Source organism: Schistocerca piceifrons, chromosome 6 (genome assembly GCF_021461385.2).
Source record: "Schistocerca piceifrons isolate TAMUIC-IGC-003096 chromosome 6, iqSchPice1.1, whole genome shotgun sequence".
Taxonomy (NCBI): Eukaryota; Metazoa; Arthropoda; class Insecta; order Orthoptera; family Acrididae; genus Schistocerca; species Schistocerca piceifrons.
In genome coordinates, this window is record NC_060143.1 from 189,364,733 (window position 1) to 189,387,480 (window position 22,748).

The 22,748-nt window shown below is 39.9% G+C and overlaps 1 protein-coding gene across 1 annotated transcript in view; it reads right to left on the reverse strand.

Moving 5' to 3' along the window:
* Positions 1-22,748, reverse strand: part of LOC124803226 (ornithine decarboxylase 1-like) — a 101,448-nt gene that overhangs the window by 49,444 nt on the left and 29,256 nt on the right. The window contains exons 6-7 of the mRNA XM_047264406.1: positions 12,925-13,222; positions 12,377-12,628 (exon numbers count right to left, since the gene is read on the reverse strand). Coding sequence (XP_047120362.1) covers positions 12,377-12,628; positions 12,925-13,222 — 550 coding nt within the window. The remainder of the gene's footprint in view (positions 1-12,376; positions 12,629-12,924; positions 13,223-22,748) is intronic.

Here is a 22,748-nt window from a genome sequence, read left to right on the forward strand (position 1 = left end):
TTGTCATGCTTAAAAATTCCATTTCAAAGTGCTACAAATTGCTTCCAAGTAGCTGAACATAACCATTTCCAGTCAACGATTGGTCCTATTGGATCAGAGGACCTAATCCATTCCACATAAACACAGTCCAAACCATTTTGGAGCCACCACCAGCTCCCACAGTGCCTTTTTAACAACCTGGGCCCATGGCTTCGTGGCATTTGTGCCACACGCAAATCCTAGCATCAGCTCTCACCAACTGAAAATGGGACTCATTTAACAACAACACAGTTCCTCTATGGTCCAACTGATATGGTCATGAGCCCTGGAGAGTTGCTGCAGGCAATGACATTCTGTTAGCAATGACATTTGCTTCCATTGTCTGCTGCCATAGCCCAATAATTCCAAAATTTACCGCACTACCCTAATTGATACATTTGTTGTACATCCCACATTGATTTCTGTGGTTTTTTCATGAAGTGTTGCTTGTCTGTTGGCAGTGACAAATTTATGCAAACACTGCTGCTATTGGTCATGAAGGCTATCAGCCACTGCATTGACCATGGTGAGAGGTAATGCCTGAAATTTGGTTTTCTCGACACACTCTTTACTCTTGGCACATTCTTGACACTGTGGATCTTGGAATATTGAATTTCCTAAGGACTTCTGAAATGGCATGTCCCATGCATCTAGCTCCAACTAACATTCAGCATTGAAAGTCTTAATTTCCATCATCCAGCCATAATCATGTTGGAAACCTTCTCACGTGAATCATCTGAATGTCAGTCATCATTGTCTGTTGTCCACTGTCAAAGAAAATGTTAGCCTGTATGACTGGTGGAACTAGGCCATCAATCTTTTAGACCTATGCTCTTTAACCATCTCACAAAATGAAGGCTTGTATTGCTCTTGATGGTAATATGTCTGCTGGTCAAGAACAGTAAAGTTGGGTGTTGTTTACAAGGAGTTGGCTACTTTCCCTTTAATTTCTCTTCATCATCAAGAACAACAACAACAACAACAACAACTGCAGCAACAGCAAAACAAGGAACACAACTTTGTATGGCACGTGTACTAATTACACTACACTAAATAATACCACTTAAGAAACAGTGTGCATCTGCTGTAATAATGGCATCAACTAGAAATGGCTGTTCCAGTTATAACCCATATAGTACATCAAACCATTAACCACACAAACAAATATATTTTATAAAGAAGAATATGATGTATGTCCTGGTACACTGGTGTGTAAAATGTAAGGACAAAAGTAACTTTCGCATGTTTTGCTGACAAGTGATATAGCTTGATGAAACCTGGACCATACATAGAAAGAACTGCTAGAGCGTAGTACAGAAGGTAACTGAAAGAACTGCACAGTGAGACATACAGAAATGTCACTTTTATTAAAATATAAGCATTACACTGAAGTCACTATGATTTAAGATGGCTCCTAAATATTACAAAAGGCAGGACATGGTCCTTAATATGATGTGTGATTAAGACAGACAGATACTCATTGCCTGCAATGTGCCCCCCTGCTGGCCACAAGGTTGCAAGAAGTTCTTATGGTAGGATGTTTCATTCCTCCACCAGTGCAGTTGACAACTGCTAGATAGTTGTTGTTGCATGTGAACATACTGCTGTAATATATATGGTTCTCGGGTGAGACGTCGGATGTCATAGTGCAAATTCCACAATATTTTGTCAGCGCAACTGGCCGACATCTTCAGGTGTGACAAACACACTGCTAAGGCAGTACCAGGGCCCCCTATTTATGCCAGTTTTAGGCAGGAAGTGTGCATGCGTGGAGGCGCCAAATTCGATGGCCAATAGCGACGGTATCAGCTGGTAGCTGGAAGGACAGTCACGCCACCTACAGGATGAAGAACCAAATACTTTGACACATGCGCGGAGGCTGCCGCCACTGCTCTGCGCTGCCATTGGCCGCCCCAGTGACCTCTGTCGGAAGCCGCAAGCGCGGAGGCTGCCGCTGTTACTCTGCGCTGCCCCAGCGACCTCTGATGGAAGCCGCAAGCAAAACTGCGCGTCCACGTAGGCGCCTTGATTATTCTCCCGTTGTCAGCAGAATATTTATGTTGCTGGCGAATCGTTGTCAGTCTCATGACCAATAGTATTCCTCTCTGCTCGAAGCGACTTCAATCTGGCCAGTGCTGGATCCCAAGCTGTACTAAGCTGAAAGCCCGTGTCTCTGTTTACAAGATTCGTCGAGCTATGTATTTCCACTGCTTCCTCCATAACACTGTCCCAGTACGAACTCGTCGATGCGAGAATTTTTGTATGTTGATAATTCATAGAATGGCCTGTACTGAGACAATACTCGGCCACTGCAGACTTTTCTGGTTGCTCCAGATGAGTGTAGCTTCGGTGTTCAGTGCATCTCTCTTCTACAGTGCAATAAGTTTGTCTGATGTACGACATGCCGCAGCTACAAGGAATCTCGTAAACACCAGGTCTTCTTAGGCCAAGGCTGTCCTTAGATGAGGCCAAGAGAGCTCTGAGTTTTGCCGGCAGATGAAAAACACATTTAACTTTATGCCTCTTCAATAATCTTCCTATTTTTGAAGAGACACCGCCGATGTATGGCAAGATGACCATTCTCCTTTGTTCTTCGCCTTCTTCCACTTCCTCGCGTTGGGTAACCCGCTTTGGTTGTAAGGTATGGCGAATCTCCCGTTCGGAATATCCATTTTGTTGGAAAACAGTACGCAGATGGAATAGTTCATTGGATAAGCTGTCTGAGTCTGATATGGCTCGTGCTCTGTGGACCAACGTCCTCAGTATGCCAATTTGTTGCGAAGGATGGTGACAGCTGGTGGCCTGTAAGTATAAGTCCGTATGCGTTGGTTTACAGTACACTGTGTGACCCAATGTGCCATCTTCTTTTCTCCGTGTGCACCGAAGTATTTGGTTCTTCATCCTGTAGGTGGCGTTACTGTCCTTCCAGCTACCAGCTGATATCGTCGCTATTGGCCATCAAATTTGGCGCCTCCACGCATGCGCACTTCCTGCCTAACACTGGTATAAATAGGGGGCCCTGGTCCTGCCTTAGCAGTGTGTTCATCGCACCTGAAGATGTCGGCCAGTTGCGCTGACGAAATATTGTGGAGTTTGCACTATGACATCCGACGTCTCGCCTGAGAACCATATATACAACATGTCCGTCGGGAAAGCCTCAAGCAACATACTGCTGTAAATCTCCCCAATGCATCCCACATGTACTTGATGGGATTTAAATCAGGAGAATGAGTACAATGGTCCATTCACCAAACATCCTCTCGTTCCAAGAGCTCCTCAACCAGCACTGTTCAATGTAGTCATGCACTGTCATACATAAAAATGAAGTAAGCACCAGGTACACTGTTGTAAAGAAGCACATGTGGAAATAGTACAGTTTTACAGTAGCATTGACTAGTGAGTGTACTGTGTTCAAAGATTTGAGATCAGTACATTCATGCAAGATTATGTCTCCCCACACTATAATACCTGGACTACCAAAACAATCATGTCTGACAGTGTTGCTTGGTGCATAATGTAGCCTCATATGGCGAGAAGTGAGAAGACCCAGGGACATTGTCTAACATGATGGTTTTGGTGGTCCAGATGTTATACTGTGGGAAGGCATAGTGTTGCATGGGATTGGAGTATTGACCTCCAAATCTTCAGCACAATACACTTGGCAGTCAACAGTATTGTGACACTATTCTTTTTTTTCCGCATGTACATTCAGTCTTGACTTCATTTTTATGGATGGCAATGCACAACCTCATCGAACAGTGCTCGTGAATGATCTCATGGAACAAAAGGATATTCTGCAATTGGACTGGTATACCTGTTCCCCTTTTCTTCCTCCTGCCCCCTGCCCCCACCACTGTCTTTTTAATTTTTTGCAAATGTCATTGATACAATCAGTTATATGACATGAGTACAGTACAAAAATCTTGAATATTAACTGAGGGCTTATCCAACTTAACTTTATTATCCATTATATTTGGTTAATTATAGTCCATCAGTGTGACTAGTTTATCAAAAAAGCTGTGCTTATTACAAAATAGGAGTAATTTCAAACTTTGTTATCATTGTTCATATTTGAACATATACCTATTTGCTAACTTCTTGATCAAGTAGATAAAAAAGTGTTACAAAGGATGGTTACATTTGTTTAGCTACATTGTTACTGAAATAGACTACCATATTTTGGCAAACTAGACAGTATAATTCAGTAGCAATTATTGTTGTATCTTAAAGTTCTAATTCAGAAGACTCTCCCTGTACTGTTCAGTTAATCAGAAATGTAAATCTTTAATTGCAATTTGTAAAAAGCCAGTGACCAGCAATACATAAAAGTAGTTCTAATTATTGCAAACTTATAAAAGAAGTTGCTCAGAAGTCATTTTAGTCAGACCATGGAGAGTTGTAAAAGGAATAACATCTACATCCACCAAAATGAGGAAAAGTACCACATACACTTTGGTATTACTTCTTTTGATGATCATTTTTGTAATGATGGACTAGTAATTAATTTAATGAACTGTGTTAATCTTTGATAATGTTTACTGTGACAGCAGGATCAGACTGTGAAGTGTGTCATTTCCAAAAGACAGTTATTGTGCACATCATTTTTTAGTTGATTTGATTGTCAGATTTCTGAGACAGTGATTAAAGAACTTTAATCAGTGACAGTGTTACTTATATTTTTGCCAAATGTAAACTTTTGTGTCACTTTAGTGTTAGGTTACTGCACTCAGACAATCATGCTATAGAGTATCAACCAAATGCAGTTCGTGGCTAGCCATTTACCTGTCCATAAATTATGATAGATAAGACATGATCTGGCCATAAACAGTGGGTTGTTCAACATCAAAGTGCAATTAAAGAGTTTAAACTGCAAACCTGGTGTAGACATCATCATTTGAAATAGCCTACTTTTGACAATCACTTTTCAGTCAGATTAGATGGGGTCACAGCTAGACAGAGGCATACTAGTGAAGGTAAATATGGTTACATTACACAACGACCGTCCCATAGTTGTCAGCCGTGCTGGTGGATGGATGGAACGCCTTACATAAGAATTCCTTGCCAACCTTGTGGCCAACAAGGGAGCACTATGCAGACCATGCGTGGCATCTGTGATGATCACACAACCTATTAAGAACCATGTCCCACCTTTTGTGATGTCCAGTTGACTATCATCAACAGCAGTGCCTTCAATTAATTATTGTCATTGAATAAAAGTGTTAACTGTGTTCATCATTTTGCATATTTGTTTCACGGACCTCCCACACTGTACTGTAGAAGTACTTTCTATATATGGTTCAAGTTTCATCAAGGTATGCCACTTTGAAGTAACATAACATGCAAAAGCTACACCCATTCTTAAGTTTTGCCCATCACTGTGTGTAATAAATGTAGAAACATAATAACATTGGACAAATAAGCCAATGAAAGGTCATACACACCATTTTCCTATAGAGCCACATTATGAAACATTGGAGAACACTTGGTTGTTGAACTAAGCCTACATATTTTATGAGGCACAAGTACTACTGTAGTGTGACAATAATATAAGGTACCAGAAATGGATTATCAATTCTCCATTCTGTTCTATGTTGTATTTATCATTTCCTAGATCTCCTCATTTATAAACTGGACATCATTTTTTCACATTATAACTATACCACGTCAGTGTGCATTGATCAGCCAATCACTAGACCGCAGTAACGATGCACAATATTTGGTGGCTCTCCATGCAAAGAGCTTTGACTGGCACGAAGGAGGTCAGTTAGAATTTGGGGGCTGAATTGGAAGGAGCACTTGTGGGGCACGAGGCCAGCTTACTTCCAGTGTCTTTAGCCAATGGTAAACAGCTTTTGCGGTGCACAGACCTCATCCTGTGAAGATGGAGTTTTGGGTTGGCTGTGGTGGCAATGGGACTCTGAAAATTTTCCTGTGCTGAGCATGTGGAGATTTTGAGTGCCACTTCACTACTGATTCATCAAATATTTTGGTGAGACTCTTTGTGTGGCTTCTCCACCTTGTTTCGTTAAAGCCACAGTGCGGCAACTAGCTTCTCCTTCCTGGAAGGTCTGCTGTGTTTGCTGTTTGTAGGGGTTCAGTCTGAAAGAACTGAAGTTTACATTAATGGAAGCAAGTCTGCTTCATTACAGATGTTAGTTGCAACTTTTTGTGAAATGTGCGGAAGTTGTGTGATCTGTGTTACAGAGCTTGTGGAGTTACGTTAATCATAAATATCTGTTTAAATTGGTCATATTTCTAGTGCCTTTTGCACTGAAATAATTTTAGTTAAGTATTTGTAAAACATTTTGGTGGGGTTGTTAGTTGACCAGCCATCAGATTTTATATGATAAATTCTGCTAAAATAAGAATGCACTTTTCCACTCTAGTTTTTTTCAGACAACCTGGTAAATCAAGATTTCATTGCTTAGCCAGTGTCTTACTGCAAAACATGTTAGAAGTCATTGAGTTTGAATTTTCTTCCATTTCAAAATAGTGTTTAATGACTGTTTCCACTGCATAATTAGTAGAAGTAACTGTTTTCCAATTAGTTGTGGGGGCAAGTAAGCTTTATTGGTTTTCTTGTTCCTGTAATAAGAGTGCTACCCAGTATTTAAGTGATTTGTTGCTTGTCACCATATTCGCTGATTGATCAGATGTTTGTTTTTTATTTATTTATGTTTGGCTTCTAAATGGTAATATAATGAAATATGTGCTGCCCTGTGTAAACCAGTACACTGTTACTAGTTTACTAAGGTTAATTCTTAGTCTGTTGTAGTTAATGTTGTACAGGACCTGCTCCATCCAGCAGCACACCAGACGGTGGCGAATTCACAATGCCCACCCTGTCTGTACAATTACCCCACCTGTTGCCAGGCTGAATTGTATCTGTATATGTTCTCTTGATCCTGAAATTATGTCACCAATGGACATGATGCAATGATTTGTGTTACCAAATCTGCTGCAGTCATTTGAGGTTTTATATTTAAAAGCCATTTGAAAATTTTTGTAAATAGTGAGGTTTTGATTATTAATATGCAGCTTGGCTCACTTTAGATACCTGCTAATGCTTGATAAATTGCTTTTTTTCATAATTGTTTAAAACATCTTTTGTTGATGTCAACTGATAATCTCATTTCCTCATTAATATTTCACGAGTTGTTTAATTTCTTGCTTTTAAAAGCTATTTTACTGATGTCACAAGCTTTTGTTGAGTTTTATTTAAATAAAAGTTTATACATGTTTTCAACTGTGAACTCATAATTTCTTGCTTTCTGGCGCAGCCCTACCTCTCAACAGCATATTAAGCTGCTTTAGGGTAACTACACCCAGTTCAGAAACATCTCATCACATGATAGCAGGATCCATTAAACTGCAAACATATGTCTATTAACCATGCAGTGGACAACCATAACTGGTCATCTCAAATTCATGTAGGTTGACTTTCTGATGGAGTACACAAATGATGAGTATGTCAGTACTCTTTTGCTGCTACGTACATCCAAAACCAAGCTCCTGCTACTGCTGTTTGTGTGTATGCTGCATGGTACCCTCAAAGGCAAAATCCTGATAAGAATGTTTTTCATCACCTGGAGCAACACCTTTGGGAACTCAGTAATCTTTGTCCACAAGTAATGGACAGAGATCATTCACCAGTCATGCCACTGGAGTAAATATGATATTGCAAGGCAGTTACAGATATCTCAAAGGCTGGTCGTTGAAGTGTTGCATGATACAGAACTGCATCTGTATAACTGCACATTATTTGAATGATTTCTTGAAGTCTTCAGCTGCCATTTTCTTTATTTCCTTTACAATTGTACAATTTCAGCCTTAGGCCATTTTCAAGTATTTTATGGATGATAGCTTTGCAACAACGCCTCGAGAGTTACATGCTCCTAAAATAGCATGACCATCTCAAACTAATTTATGAGCATAACATGATGTCACAGGAGCAATGACATATATGATATAATCTGTTACCAAAATATCCCCCATAAAATACTTGAAAATAAACTGTCACAATGCCCATATAGTACTAGAGATGGAAATTTGGCTGAAACCAGATGTAAACGATAATGAAATTATAAACTCAGATTGGAATGTATACCACAGAGACAGGCTAGACAGTAAAGGGGGATGTGTGTTTATAGTGATAAAAAGTGCAATAGTATCAAAGGAAATTGATGGAGATCCAAAATGTGAAATAATTTGGGTAAAGGTCATGATTAAAGCAGGCTCAAACATGGTAATTGGATGTCTCTACAGGCCCCTTGGTTCAGCAGCTGTTGTGACAGAACACCTGAAGGAAAATTTGGAAAATATTTTGAGTAGATTTCCTGACCATGTTATAGTTTTGGGTGGCGATTTTAATTTACCAGATATAGACTGGGAAACTCAAACATTTATAATGGGTGGCAGATACAAAGAATCCAGTGAAATTTTGTAAAGTGCATTATCTGAAAACTACCATGAGCAGTTAAACAGAGACCAACTCGTGGTGATAACATATTACACCTTCTGGTGACAAACAGACCCGAACTATTTGAAACAGTTAATGCAGAACAGGGAATCAGTGATCATAAAGCGGTTACAGCATCGGTGATTTCAGCCGTAAATAGAAGTATTAAAAAAGGTAGGAAGATTTGTCTGTCTAGCAAAAGTGACAAAAAGCAGATTTCAGAGTACTTGACGGCTCAACACAAAAGTTTTATCTCAAGTACAGATAGTGTTGAGGATCAGTGGACAAAGTTCAAAACCATCATACAATATGTATTAGATGAGTACATGCCAAGCAAGGTTATAAGAGATGGAAAAGAGTCACTGTGGTACAACAACCAAGTTAGAAAACTGCTACGGAAGCAAAGGGAACTTCACAGCAAACATAAACAAGCCAAAGCCTTGCAGACAAACAAAAATTACATGAAGCGAAATGTAGTGTGAGGAGGGCTATGCGAGAGGCATTCAATGAATTCGAAAGCAAAGTTCTATATACAGACTCGGCAGAAAATCCTAAGAAATTTTGGTCTTATATCAAAGCGGTAGGTGGATCAAAACAAAATGTCCAGAAACTCTGTGACCAAAATGGTACTGAAACATAGGATGACAGACTAAAGGCCAAAATACTAAATGTCTTTTTCCAAAGCTGCTTCTCAGAGGAAGACTGCACTGTAGTTCCTTCTATAGTTTGTCACACAGATGACAAAATGGTAGATATCAAGATAAATGACAAAGGGATAGGAAAACAATTAAAATCACTCAAAAGAGGAAAGGCCGCTGGACCTGATGGGATACTAGTTTGATTTTACACAGAGTATATGAGTGAATTTGCCCCCCTTCTTGCAACAGTGTACCACAGGTCTCTAGAAGAGCGTAGAATTCCAAAAGATTGGAAAAGGGCACAGATCACCCCCATTTTCAAGAAGGGCGTCGAACAGATGAGCATAACTATAGACCTATATCTCTAATGTCGATCAGTTGTAGAATTTTGGAACACGTATTATGTTTGAGTGTAATGACTTTTCTGGAGACTAGAAATCTACTCTGTAGGAATCAGCATGGGTTTCGAAAAAGATGATCGTGTGAAACCCAGCTCACGTTATTTGTCCACAAGACTCAGAGGGCCACAGACACTAGTTCCCAGGTAGATGCTGTGTTTCTTGACTTCTGCAAGGCATTTGATACATTTCCCCACAGTTGTTTAATGAACAAAGTAAGAGCATATGGACTATCAGGTCAATTGTGTGATTGGATTAAGAGTTCCTAAATAACAGAATGCAGCATGCCATTCTAAATGAAGAGAAGTCTTCCGAAGTATGAGTTATTTCAGGTGTGCCACAGGGGAGTGTTATAGGACTGTTGCTATTCACAATATATATAAATGACCTTGTGGATAACATTGGAGGTTCACTGAGGCTTTCTCTTTCTGTGGATGATGCTGTAGTATATCGAGAGGTTGTAACAATGGAAAATTGTACTGAAATGCAGGAGGATATGCAATGAACTGACGCATGGTGCAGGGAATGGCAACTGAATCTCAATGTAGACAAGTGTAATGTACTGCAAATACATAGAAAGAAAGATCCTTTATCATTTAGCTACAACATAGCAGGTCAGCAACTGGAAGCAGTTAATTTCATAAATTATCTGGGAGTAGGCATTAGGAATGATTTAAAATGGAATGACCATATAAAATTAATTGTCAGTAAAGCAGATGCCAGACTGAGATTCATTGGAAGAATCCCAAGGAAATGCAGTCCAAAAACGAGGGAAGTAGGTTATAGTACACTTGTCCACCCACTGTTTGAATACTGCTCACCGGTGTGGGATCCGTACCAGATAGAGTTGATAGAAGAGATAGAGAAGATCCAATGGAGAGCAGCACACTTCATTACAGGATCATTTAGTAATTACAAAAGTGTTACATAGATGATAGATAAACTCCAGTGGAAGACTCTACAAGAGAGATGCTCAGTAGCTCGGTACGGGCTTTTGTTGAAGTTTCGAGAGCATACCTTCACCAAGGAGTCAAGCAGTATATTGTTCCCTCCTACGTATATCTCGCAAAGAGACCATGAGGATAAAATCAGAGAGATTAGAGCCCACACAGAGGCATACCAACAATCTTTCTTTCCATGAACAATACAAGACTGGAATAGAAGGGAGAACTGATAGAGGTACTCAAGGTATTCTCTGCCACACACCGTCAGGTGGCTTGCAGAGTATGGATGTAGATTTAGATGTAGATATAGATAATTGCCTAAGGCTGAAACTGTACAATTGTACAGGAAATAAAAAAAAAATAGCACCTGAAGGCTTCAAGAAATCATACAAAAAATTCATCACAGCTACAGACCCTATCGCATTGAAAATTGCACATTAGTTCAACACCAGTGACCAGAAAGCTGCATTTTATGAGTACAGATTTGTGAACAGTTTTTGCACCAAGTGGAAGATAATGAACATTTTATAAATAATGTGACTGACAAATCTAGTTTTACTTTTAAGGTATTTTCAACTTCCATAACTACCATTAATTATTATGAAATATGGTTGACTACATATGGGAGTTCTGCTCTGGCTGTGAGTTATGCTCTGATAGCCTCATGGTAAGGTGACTGCTGGCCATATGCATAAAATCTGGGTTCAAGCCCCAGTCCAGCAGAAATTTTCACTGTTGACATTTCATTATGGAGCTGGTGGTTGTCTATTTTCACTCTGCAAATACATTTCATCTACAGCCATTGTTGGCTGGAACACAACCCACATATCACACATAAATGTGGCTTCTGGCATACTTTGGCACAAACCTGTGAACTGGAATCATGGTAGGAATGCTTTTGGGCCCTTAACTGTTGCTGGACAAGTTGGATGCACCATTGTATCATATGTTTCTTTGCAATACATTGCCTGACACATTACAAAATGTTCAACATGGTGTTTGGTGATAGCCATGGTTTCAACATGATAATGCATCTCTACTCTTTGGAATGAATGTGTGTAACAGTTTAAATGAATCATTTCCAGCAAAAGGGATTAGTTGTGGAGGTCCATTGTTCTGGCTTCCGCATTTCCTGTGCCTTAATCCACTTGACTTTTATTAGTGACGTCACCTAAAGGAATAAGTTTATAGTACACCACACATGGATGTACTCAACCTAATAGCTCACATGGATGCCCCTTCAAGAATGATGGTTGCAAGTGTGTTGCATATGTTCCAGCAAATTATGAGCCATGAGTAGAAAAGTGTTTGCAAATACAAGTTGGTTGCTTCGAACATCTTCTCTAAAGTAACATTGCTTGTACATGTTTGTACCAGCTCTGTAAAGCCTGAATATCAAAGATACATTATGGAATTACTGTGCATAACATAATGTGCCATCTATTGTATGTTTTGTACCTCATTAGATGCAGACAATGTTACTGTATACAAAATTATTTTCTGTACAGTTTATCTGTGTCATGGACAAAACAAAGTAGTCATTTATGTTTGTAAGAAGTTCATGTTATGTGTAAATGTTTAAATAAAGGTAATGGGGAAATAAATAACAAGGTACCATATTATAGAGGTGTAAATTGCATACAATTTGATGTTTCAACTGAAAAAAAATGTGGTTGTGTGAACGTGACTCAGGCATCAGCAAATCTGCACATCCATTCCTCATGGCATTGCCTCATCTACTAAGTTAATGGGACAACTCCAGCACAGTGCAGAGTTCATGCTGCCAATTACAGTTTCTTTTACTACATTTTAATACATTTTATTATTTTACAGAAACAGTACAGGAAAATTTCGTATGTGATTTACCCATTTTTGAGAATACCAGTAAGGAAAATTGTGTAACAACTGCACCAGACTTACTTTAAGAGGAATTGGTCTCACTTCAGCAGGTTCATACAATACGAAGTTAAATGTGCCATACACTCCATCATTTATGTAGTACATGACAGATGTTATGGATCCATCCTTTTCATTCCTAAGCTCCCTTTTGGAGTGGACATTTGCAGCAAGTGTGTACGCAGAAGCAACATAAAAACGTCCAGGTTCTGCTATAACATGTGTCCCACAGTCAGGAAAGAATTCTTCCAGAGCATTATTCACCACCTCTGCTATCTGTAAAATTGGAGGGAAAATGACATATTGTATAACATTGTATTACAGTTATCAGTTTTCTGCACTATTATAGCTTTTGAATTGTTCTTTATCTGTGAAAGTTCTCCATCTGGATGAGATTTAAAAAATTAGCTTTCAGCAAGAAAAACAAGGTCTGAGGGAAACTTAGTTTCATAACAACTGAGATAAATAATAATGTTACCCTGTCTATAGAGCAGCCCTTGTGGCCAGGAAAACCACCACCAATATCAAGCACTTAGAAGTTTCCTAACAACTGAGATAAATAATAATGTTACCCTGTCTATAGAGCAGCCCTTGTGGCCAGGAAAACCACCACCAATATCAAGCAGTTTCATGGAAAATCCCAGAAACAACCCATGATCAAAAACCTTACGGGCTGCTGCAATAGCTTTCTGATAAACAGGTGGATCATCACAGCCAGAACCAACATGGAAGCTGACACCAACAACTTCTAATCCTAGTGAATGGGCCAGAGTCATTAGACATGGTGCATCTTTCTCTGGGTTACAACCAAACTTCTTCCCCAGGTAGCATTTTGCTACAGCTGCATCACATCGTATCCGTATCACCAGCCTGTAACATAAAAGACCAATTAACAGATTAAGCTAATCTCTTGGCCCCTATTGTCTTCCAAGAATAACAATTTCTTTCATGAGTTTTTGACAGAACATTTATTTTTTTTTACAACAAAAGGAAAGTTGGCATTAGAAAACTGAAAATTGTATGGTGAGAGAATGAGTGGCTAGAACTTACCTTCAGAGTGTGAAACTCTAAGTTCCAGTGATATACACCATTTAAAGAAAAAGAACTGGAGATTTCAGAGAGAGTTGTTCAAAGATAGCACATTCAAAGGATGACAGACATACAGAACAAGAAGTAATTATGGATTAAATCTAAATAAAGAAGTGCAATTAAGAGCTAGTACAAAAGTGGAAAAGGAGACAGTGTAGAAACAAGAGGGGGAGGGGGGGGGGGGAGGAGTGAGTAAAGAAGTTAGAAAAAACAGTAAATGATTGAGCAATTAATGAAATATAAACAAAAAAGAGATTTCTTAATGGAGGTTTGTTACAGAGCCAGTAGGATAAAAAGATATCATGGACAACAAGTTCATGTCTCTGGAGTCAGTACTGTGGGGGGAGGATCCAAATGGACCCTCTAGGACAACATGCACTCGGGTCCCTTGAGTCATGGAGTACAACATGCTCAGCAGATGGGTACTGGGTGCTCTCTAGGTAGAACATTTTGCTGAGTTCAGTCATGTAGCCACAATTTAGTTCAGCTGCCTGAATGTTCTGTGGATCATGATTACATCACACACTTTCACAGGTCATTTTCACAATTATAGTGCTCTCTCTCTCTCTCTCTCTCTCTCTCTCTCTCTCTCTCTCTCTCTCTCTCTTTTTCCCCCTACCCACAGTGTTTTACACACACACACACACACACACATCGTACAAATAGACATTTGGAAATCCTTCTACGCAGTAGAAGAAGTTGTCATGTAGGTATGACTTCAGCATGTGCTTGACATTAATTTTATTAAATTTTTTACATCAATCAGTAGTTGGCCAAAGATTTCTATGGATGGCTACCTCACTCCTTTCTGTACCACACTAAGGATGAGCAGTGAACAGCCCTTTATCCTCCTGGCATTATATTTATGAATGTTACTGTTGTTTTTTTTCTTCAGACTGAGATTGCTCTTTGACAACAAACTTCATAATGGAGTAAATATAGTGTGAGATTGATGTCAGTATGCCTAACTGTTTAATGAAATATCTAAAAGAGGTTCTAGAGTGGACATTACATATTATTCATATTGTTCTTCTGTGCAATAAACATTTCTTCCTCACTGACAAGTTACTAAGATTATGATGCCATAAGACACTAGTGGATAAAAATAGAAAATGTATGTCGCTTCTTAGGTATTTTTCTCTCCAAAATCTGTTAATATTAACAACGCAAAAGCTGCAGAGGTTAGATGTTTAAGAAGATCTCTAACATGTGACTTCTACTTCAGATTCTTACCAACATAAATACCCAAAATTTTTGAATATTGTGTTTAATTAATTGATTTACTTCTGTTTATTATTTCTATTATGTGGTCCGTCTTTACTGGTACTAAGTCAAATGTATTGCATTTTATCTGATTTCATTAACAGTCCATTTGCAGAGAATCAGTTATTTAAGTTTCAATAATATTGTTGCAGATGAAGCTGAGTAGCTCCGTGGTGTGGTGGTTATGATACTAAATTGTTGCAAGGAGGGTCGTGAGTTCAAAACTCACATGGACTGTACAATTTTAATTTCTATATTCAGTTCAAGTACATTCTAGAGGTATCCACCAATGTCAAGAATAATTGTACTGGAATGTTCTGTAGCTGTATATATACTGTATGTGTCCTGGCCAGAGGCAGTTCACTCCGCACTCTTGTATGTGCAAGTGTTGAATAAACCTTCGTTATGTGAAGGTAGTGTTCATCATTCATCTAATTACACCTTTCTCTACATGACATTATTCTGGTGGAGGTGCCAGGCATTGGAACTTGTGATATCACACATTATCGATGACACATTGGCTCCCATCAAGCCACGACAGAATCACTGTTTACATGGTGAGAAACCCGAGTTTGAGCCATATTCAACAGATCACAATCTATCGGAGACAGAAGAAGAAGAGGATGTTACAATGACAGCAACTGTGTGCCACCACAGGAGACATCCTTCTGGGTTCTCTGGTGACAATGGCCAAGATCCAAACAAGTGGCTGAAGGTATATGAGTGTATAGCCAAATTTAATGAATGGGAAGACACTGTGTGTTTGGCTAATGTATTTTTCTACTTGGAGGGCACTGCCAAGCAATGGTATGAGAACAATGAGGAGAAGTTCACAAACTGGGAACTATTCCAGTTGGAAATGAGCAAGTATTTTGGCGACACACAATGACGTAAGTGCAAAGCTGAAAATAAATTAAAGTGCAGGACACAGTGTCCAGAAGAAACTACAACATCCTACATTCAAGATGTATTGATGCTGTGTAGAATAGTCGATCCCAGAATAAAGGAGGAAGATAAGGTTACACATCTCATGAAGGGTGTTGCTGAGGACACATATCAAGCCCTACTCCTGAAGAAGGTTTCAACAGTAGTATATCAGGACAATGTATCAAAAAAGAATTACACACAAGAAGTTTGAATGGCTTCCAAACATCATACTGATGTCTATGATGGAGGTTCAAATGGTTCAAATGGCTCTGAGCACTATGGGACTTAACATCTGTGGTCATCAGTCCCCTAGAACTTAGAACTACTTAAACCTAACTAACCTAAGGACATCACACACATCCATGCCCGAGGCAAGATTCGAACCTGTGACCGTAGCAGTCGCGCGGTTCCGGACTGAGCACCTAGAACCGCTAGACCACCGCGGCCGGCTGTGATGGAGGAAGCAACTGATTTCACAAGTGTTCTTCATCAGAGAGAGAGAGAGGAAGTTCAGAAGGCACTTGGATTGCACAGTGAGCAAAAAACTGAGACACTTCATGAGGTCATAAGGGAGGGAGTGAAACAGACATTGAAATCAATTTCTTGATCTTCATTTCCCTTTAAAACAGTAAAAAAGTTGAGAACCAGGCAAAGTTACGTCCCTTCAATGCTGCATGAGGAACCTGTTTGGGCACCAAGTAAGACTGATGTCTGGAGGAACCAGGATAACCAACCAGTATGTTTCCACTGTGGATGACCAGGACATGTGGTGTGCGATTGTCGAGAAAGGTGGCAGATATTTGATGATGCCTGTGCCAGAAGACAGCAGACTGATCTTAGCCGATGCCAACTCTGGGACGATGAAGATGAAGAAGAAGATGTGGGTGCAGGATGACGTAGGTCACCATCGCCACAAGCTAGCTGCTGGAGAGTATGCTCCCCAACATGCCAATCAAGGTCTTCATCACTGTTTAGAAGCTCCAGCTGATCACCTAGCTGCCACAACCTGAAAAACTAAAGGGTGCGACCTTCTGTGGAGGTGAGGCCGCCAAAGAGAAAAATCCTCCACCGTCGATCTCTACAAAAATGATAGGAAACTACATCGATATCCTCATGGATGGCCAACCAGCCCAAGCTCTTGTGGACTCTGGAGCATCATATTCAGTCATTTCAGAGAAGTACCATTGCCAGCTGCAGAGAACCGTATTCATCGACAACAAAACATCTCTGCTGAAGGTGGCTAATGGGAAATATGTAAACCCTACAGGAAGATGTACCATTCATCTGGGTATAAGTGGCCATACACAGTCCTTACAATTCATACATTCATACATTAATTACATCATTCTCGTATGGGACTGTTTGAAAGCTTCTCAGGCAATTATAGATTGTGGTCACTCAAAGATTATGCTAGACGAGATGAGATACTGTGGACAGGAAGACGTGCATCCAAGTGTGTGGAGACCATGTGTGCTGGATGAAGTGATCATTCCTGCAGTCAGTGCTAGAAAGGTAACTGTCATGTCTCATGCCATGCATCAACCCATGGATCTTGTAGTGGAATGTAAGAGAAGCATACCACTGAAGAATAACTTGGTCATCCCAGCCTCTGTCGTCTAGTTTAAGAATGGATTCGGTGATTTGTGGATAGTTAACTGTCACTGAGAACCGCAGTTTCTTCCAAGATGCATGTGCATAGCAAATGCTGAGCTGTTAATTGAAGAACAGCTGAGCATCATAGAAACCTTCCAGGCCGAGTCTGCGGGAAAAACTTAGTGCTACCACTATGAGACAAGATCCTATAGCTCGACTATCACCAGATTTCACTAAGGAACAACAGAAGAAGCTACTTGTCATTCTTCAAGAGTTCTCTGAATGCTTCAATCCACAGTTGAAGTGCAAATTAAACAAATTGATGGTGGAGCACTAGATTAGCACTGGAGAACATAAACCAAAAAGCCGTGAGAGACTACTCAACTATGGAAAAAGAATGTCTTGCTATGATCTGGGCCATGTGCAAATTTCGACAGTATCTCTATGGAACACCATTCACAGTTGTTACAGACCATCATTCACTTTGTTGGTTGACAGGTCTTAAGGATCCAACAGGACGACTTGCTAGGTGGGCACTACATCTTCAAGAGTATGACATTACCATAGTGTACAAAAGTGGAAGAAAACACCAAGATGCCGACTGTCTCTCAAGAAACCCTGTGCAAGACCATCAAGACTTTGATGAAGATAGTGACTGTCTCACTGCTCTCCATTATCTCCCTGCTGAGCTGAAGAAGGACATCAAGATATCTCAAATTATGCTTGCCTTAAATCAGTCAGAGGATGTGAAAGGACAAGAAAACTTTGATCTGTTTGGAAAGAGGTGGCTACCACTGAGTCCCAAAGACATGCGCTTAGATGTTCTACAGAAATTCCATGACACACCTGAGGCTGGACATTTATGATTTATTAAGACCTATGTTAGAATCTGCAAGAGATTTTTCTAGCCAGGTTTATTTAGGAGTGTCCGTCATTATGTGTCGCACTGTCGAGAGTGTCAGATGAGAAAGGAAGTTCCTTAGAAACCACCTGGCCGACTCATACCAATTCCACCAGCTGAAATGCCTTTCCAGTGTGTTGGGATTGACCTCCTCAGATAATTTCCAATGTCTGCTAGTGGCAATAGACGGATTATTGTTTGCACTGATTATCTGACACGCTGTGCCATTGCAAAAGCTGTGGAAACAGCTGAAGCATCCAAGGCAGCCAAATTCATCATGGAAGACATTGTATTAAAACACGGTGCCCCAAGGTCATTAATTACGGATTGAGGGAAAGTTTTTCGATCGAATCTTGTGACAGAGATAAACCATCGGTGCAACATAACTCATCACATGATGACTGCCTACCATCCACAAACTAACAGCCTTACTGAATGCCTTAATAAGACCTTGGCTGACATGCTATCAATGTTTGTCAATGTTGAACAGAGCAACTGGGATTAGGTGCTACCCTTCGTGACATTTGCTTACAACACTGCCAAATAAGACCAAGACTATGGACACTGTGTTTCCGTTACACCCTGATGACATGGATGATGACTACATTGGCCACATGTTAACCAGAGCTGAGGAAGCTCGGCAGTTAGCTCGACTCTGCACACCGCAGGCTCAAGGAAATGATTGCCAAAAGTATGATGTGAGGCACCACCCCGTTGTCTACCAGCCTGGTGACCTCGTCTGGATCTTCACTCTTGTTCGGTTGGTTGGTCTCTGTGAGAAGCTCCTCAGGCGCTACTTTGGACCTTATAAGGTTGTAAGACAGTTGTCTGATGTTACTTATGAAGTTGAAGATTTTGACCCCGACACAAGACGATGAAAGATCAGAGATACGGTCCACATCCTTTGAATGAAGCCCTATAAGGATCCAGCAACCCAGGGTAAATTCGAAGCTCCAGTGACAGGCAACAAGCGAAAAGGCGACAAAGAGCATAGCAACAAAAGAAGTTCTAAGAAGATCACCACCAGAGCGAGAATCAGTCATCAGGAGTCAGAGTATGCAGTACTGATGACTCATTCCTGGACTAGGAGGATGTAACACCAAGATGCTGTTGTCTTAAGGAGGGAGCAATTTTTCAGAAAAGTACATTCTAGAGGTATCCACAAGTGTCAAGAATAATTATACTGGAATGTTCTATAGCTGTATATATACTTTATGTGTTCTGGCTGGAGGCTGTTCGCTCCATGCTATTGTATGTGCAAGTGTTGAATAAACCTTTGTTAAGTGAAGTTAGTTAGGCTTCATTACAGTACTTGCATCATCAGCAGATAGAACTATTTCTGCTTCTTGGATACATGAGGCAGTATTATTTCTCTATAATAAGAAAGAATGTAATATCAGTTCCTGCAGTACACCTTTAGTGATCATTCTCCAGATGTTGTTTCATTGTGCACACTCCCTGAGTTTCTTAATGCAACACTCTGCGTCCTTTTAGCTAGATAGTTTGCAAACCAGTCACCAGTAAGATATCTGATACTGTGATATTTGAACTTACTTAGGAGAATATTGTGATCTGCGTGGTCAAATGCTTTTGGAATGTCACAAAAAATACTAGTTGGTAATATTTTGTTATTTAACTTTTGTACAATGTGAATCTGAATTGGAAATTAGCATGTCTGTGGAGAGATACTTTTGAAATCCAAATTGATACTAAGTACCTTATTTTGGGAGAGGTGTAGAATGGTTCTAGAACTCATAATTTTTTTAGCACCTTCAAGAAAGAGATAATTAGTCAGATTGGTTAGTAATTATAAATATCTGTCTTTGTAGCTTTCATGTAAAGGAAGGAAAGCAATGCTTTCTTGCCAAAGATAGACCAATTGGGCCTGAGCGACTTCCATTTCATCCTCAGACAATGGTGTCATCGAGATGAGGTATGGAGGGGCATGAAGTCAGTGCATCACTCTCCCCGCTGTTGTTAGTTTAGCAGAAATAATGCCATTACTGCTTGGTCAAGCTGCTCCTCAGATGGCATCATGAGGCTGAGTGTACCTTATTCCAGTCCTTCCCCCCATGGACAAATATCTGGCAGTACCACTAATTGGACCCTGGTCTAGTGCATGAGAATCAGCAGTGCTGACCACTTGTCAACTCTGTGAGAGTCTTTGCTTATGAAAGACTTAATTACATTCTTAATTTCTTTTGGAGGGCATGAAGTAGCTGTAATTTGCCTTCGTCTATGATACATTGCTTCTTGTATACATTTTAGTGCTTTTCCCCTTGAACTGCCCATTTCACTCTTCTGAGACACATTCAGGAAGACTATTGGTCATCAGCACTATATGAAAATCTGTGCAGTCATCACATGTTACGTGGTGTACAACATGGATGGTCTCAAATATTGTTTTGCCCTTTTGTTATAGTATTTGCAAGTGATGTGGCTGAAGTAAGTGGTAGTAGGTGGGTGCATCAGGCAAGTTTTACAAAAGTAACTTTGGACGTGAGAGACATATGAGATGTTTCATTCTGTTTGAGATCAGAATATGTTCTAAGATTCAACAAATCCACAAATTCAATATAGAATCTGATAGTACTGGAATAATGATGACAAAAGCAGTGGCTGTGTTTGAATCTAAAATCGATTATTCTTTTTAAAACATGCTCCCAGTCTAGACACCACATGGTGTCATCTTCAGGCCTCTGCATATGAAACATACATAACAAGACAGAAGACTTTGAGAAGACAGACAACATAAATCATAGTTTGTGACTAAAAAGAGATAAATCACATCATAAAATTACATGACAAAAATATGGTATTGTTATACACACAAAACAAAATTAGCATCTAACTTACATTTAAGTGACTTAATGGACTTGAGGGGAACCCACACATACAAAGAGTTACACCAGCAAACTGATCGTAGTCACATATATCCCTAACAGCCACTGTCAATATCTACCCACAGGGTTAAAAGTAGTGCACATGATATATGTCAACAAACTACTGCTGGCGAACATCTCATGTTGCAAATCTACTATTTACATATAACAATAGGCTACAATGAGTAACCCAGTGAAAGTCAATCAGTAAAACCAATAGACACATATGTGCTACTGCACATACTGGACTATGAACTAAGAAACACCCATACTAAAACCCAGCAGTATAAAACCAAGAACGTGTACATATTAACCCATTAGAATGAAACAAAGAATTCCAAAGATTCCATAATAATGGGAACCCAGGTAATAACTTACTCAGACGTCGAGTGCATCCATACATGTCCCAGGCAAAATGCATAATTCGTATCTTACACTTCTATACACCTAAACTACACTGTGGTAGCAGTACACCAGCGTAACCAAACTGTGTGCCCAAAAGTCCTTTGGTGCATAAAAATAGACACTGACCCCACTCACAGTTACTAATGTACCAGACACAACCACACACGGAAAACAAAAATGAAAGTGGCAGTTGAAGTCATTAATTATATAGCTTTACATCAGCTGCAACAAAATCACAATTGAACATTGCACAAACAAACACAAAATAATGAAAGGGGCAAATTAATGACATGCTTACATCCCTTTAAAACCTGAAGTGTTTGTTAAATATCCAGACCAACTGGTCCGGACAACCATACCAATACCACACACTTGAGAACTGCAGGGACCTTTCCCGCCCCCCCCCCCCCCCCGCCACCCCCCCCCACCACCACCCCCCACCCACCCACCCCCCAACCCCCCCTAACCTCACTAGCCACTTGGAACTAACCATAAACACAATATTTACATTGTCCACCAAAAATAACCTATTTACACAGGCACCACAGAAAATCTGAAAACAAAAGCATTTAATAATTCTGAAACTAAATACAAATTCACTCTGGCATGGAAAGTCATAAGAACCACGTTGTTGTTGTTGTTGTTGTTGATGATGTTGTTGTTGTAGTCTTCAGTCCTGAGACTGGTTTGATGCAGCTCTCCATGCTACTCCATCCTGTGCAAGCTTCTTCATCTCCCAGTACTTACTGCAACATATGTCCTTCTTATTCTGCTTAATGTATTCATCTCTTGGTCTCCGTCTATGATTTTTACCCTCCACACTGCCCTCCAATGCTAAATTTGTGATCCCTTGATGCCTCAGAACATGTCCTACCAACTGGTCCCTTCTTCTTGTCAAGTTGAGCCACAAACCGCTCTTCTCCCCAATTGTATTCAATACCTCCTCATTAGTTATGTGATCTACCCATCTAATCTTCAGCATTCTTCTGTAGCACCACATTTCGAAAGCTTCTATTCTCTTCTTGTCCAAACTATTTATCATCCATGTTTCACTTCCATACATGGCTACACTCCATACAAATACTTTCAGAAACGACTTCCTGACACTTATCTCTATACTCGAGGTTAACAAATTTCTCTTCTTCAGAAATGCTTTTCTTGCCATTGCCAGTCTACATTTTATATCCTCTCTACTTCGACCATCATCAGTTATTTTGCTCCCCAAATAGCAAAACTCCTTTACTACTTTAAGTGTCTCACTTCCCAAACTAATTCCCTCAGCATCACACGACTTAATTTGACTGCATTCCATTATCCTTGTTTTGCTTTTGTTGAT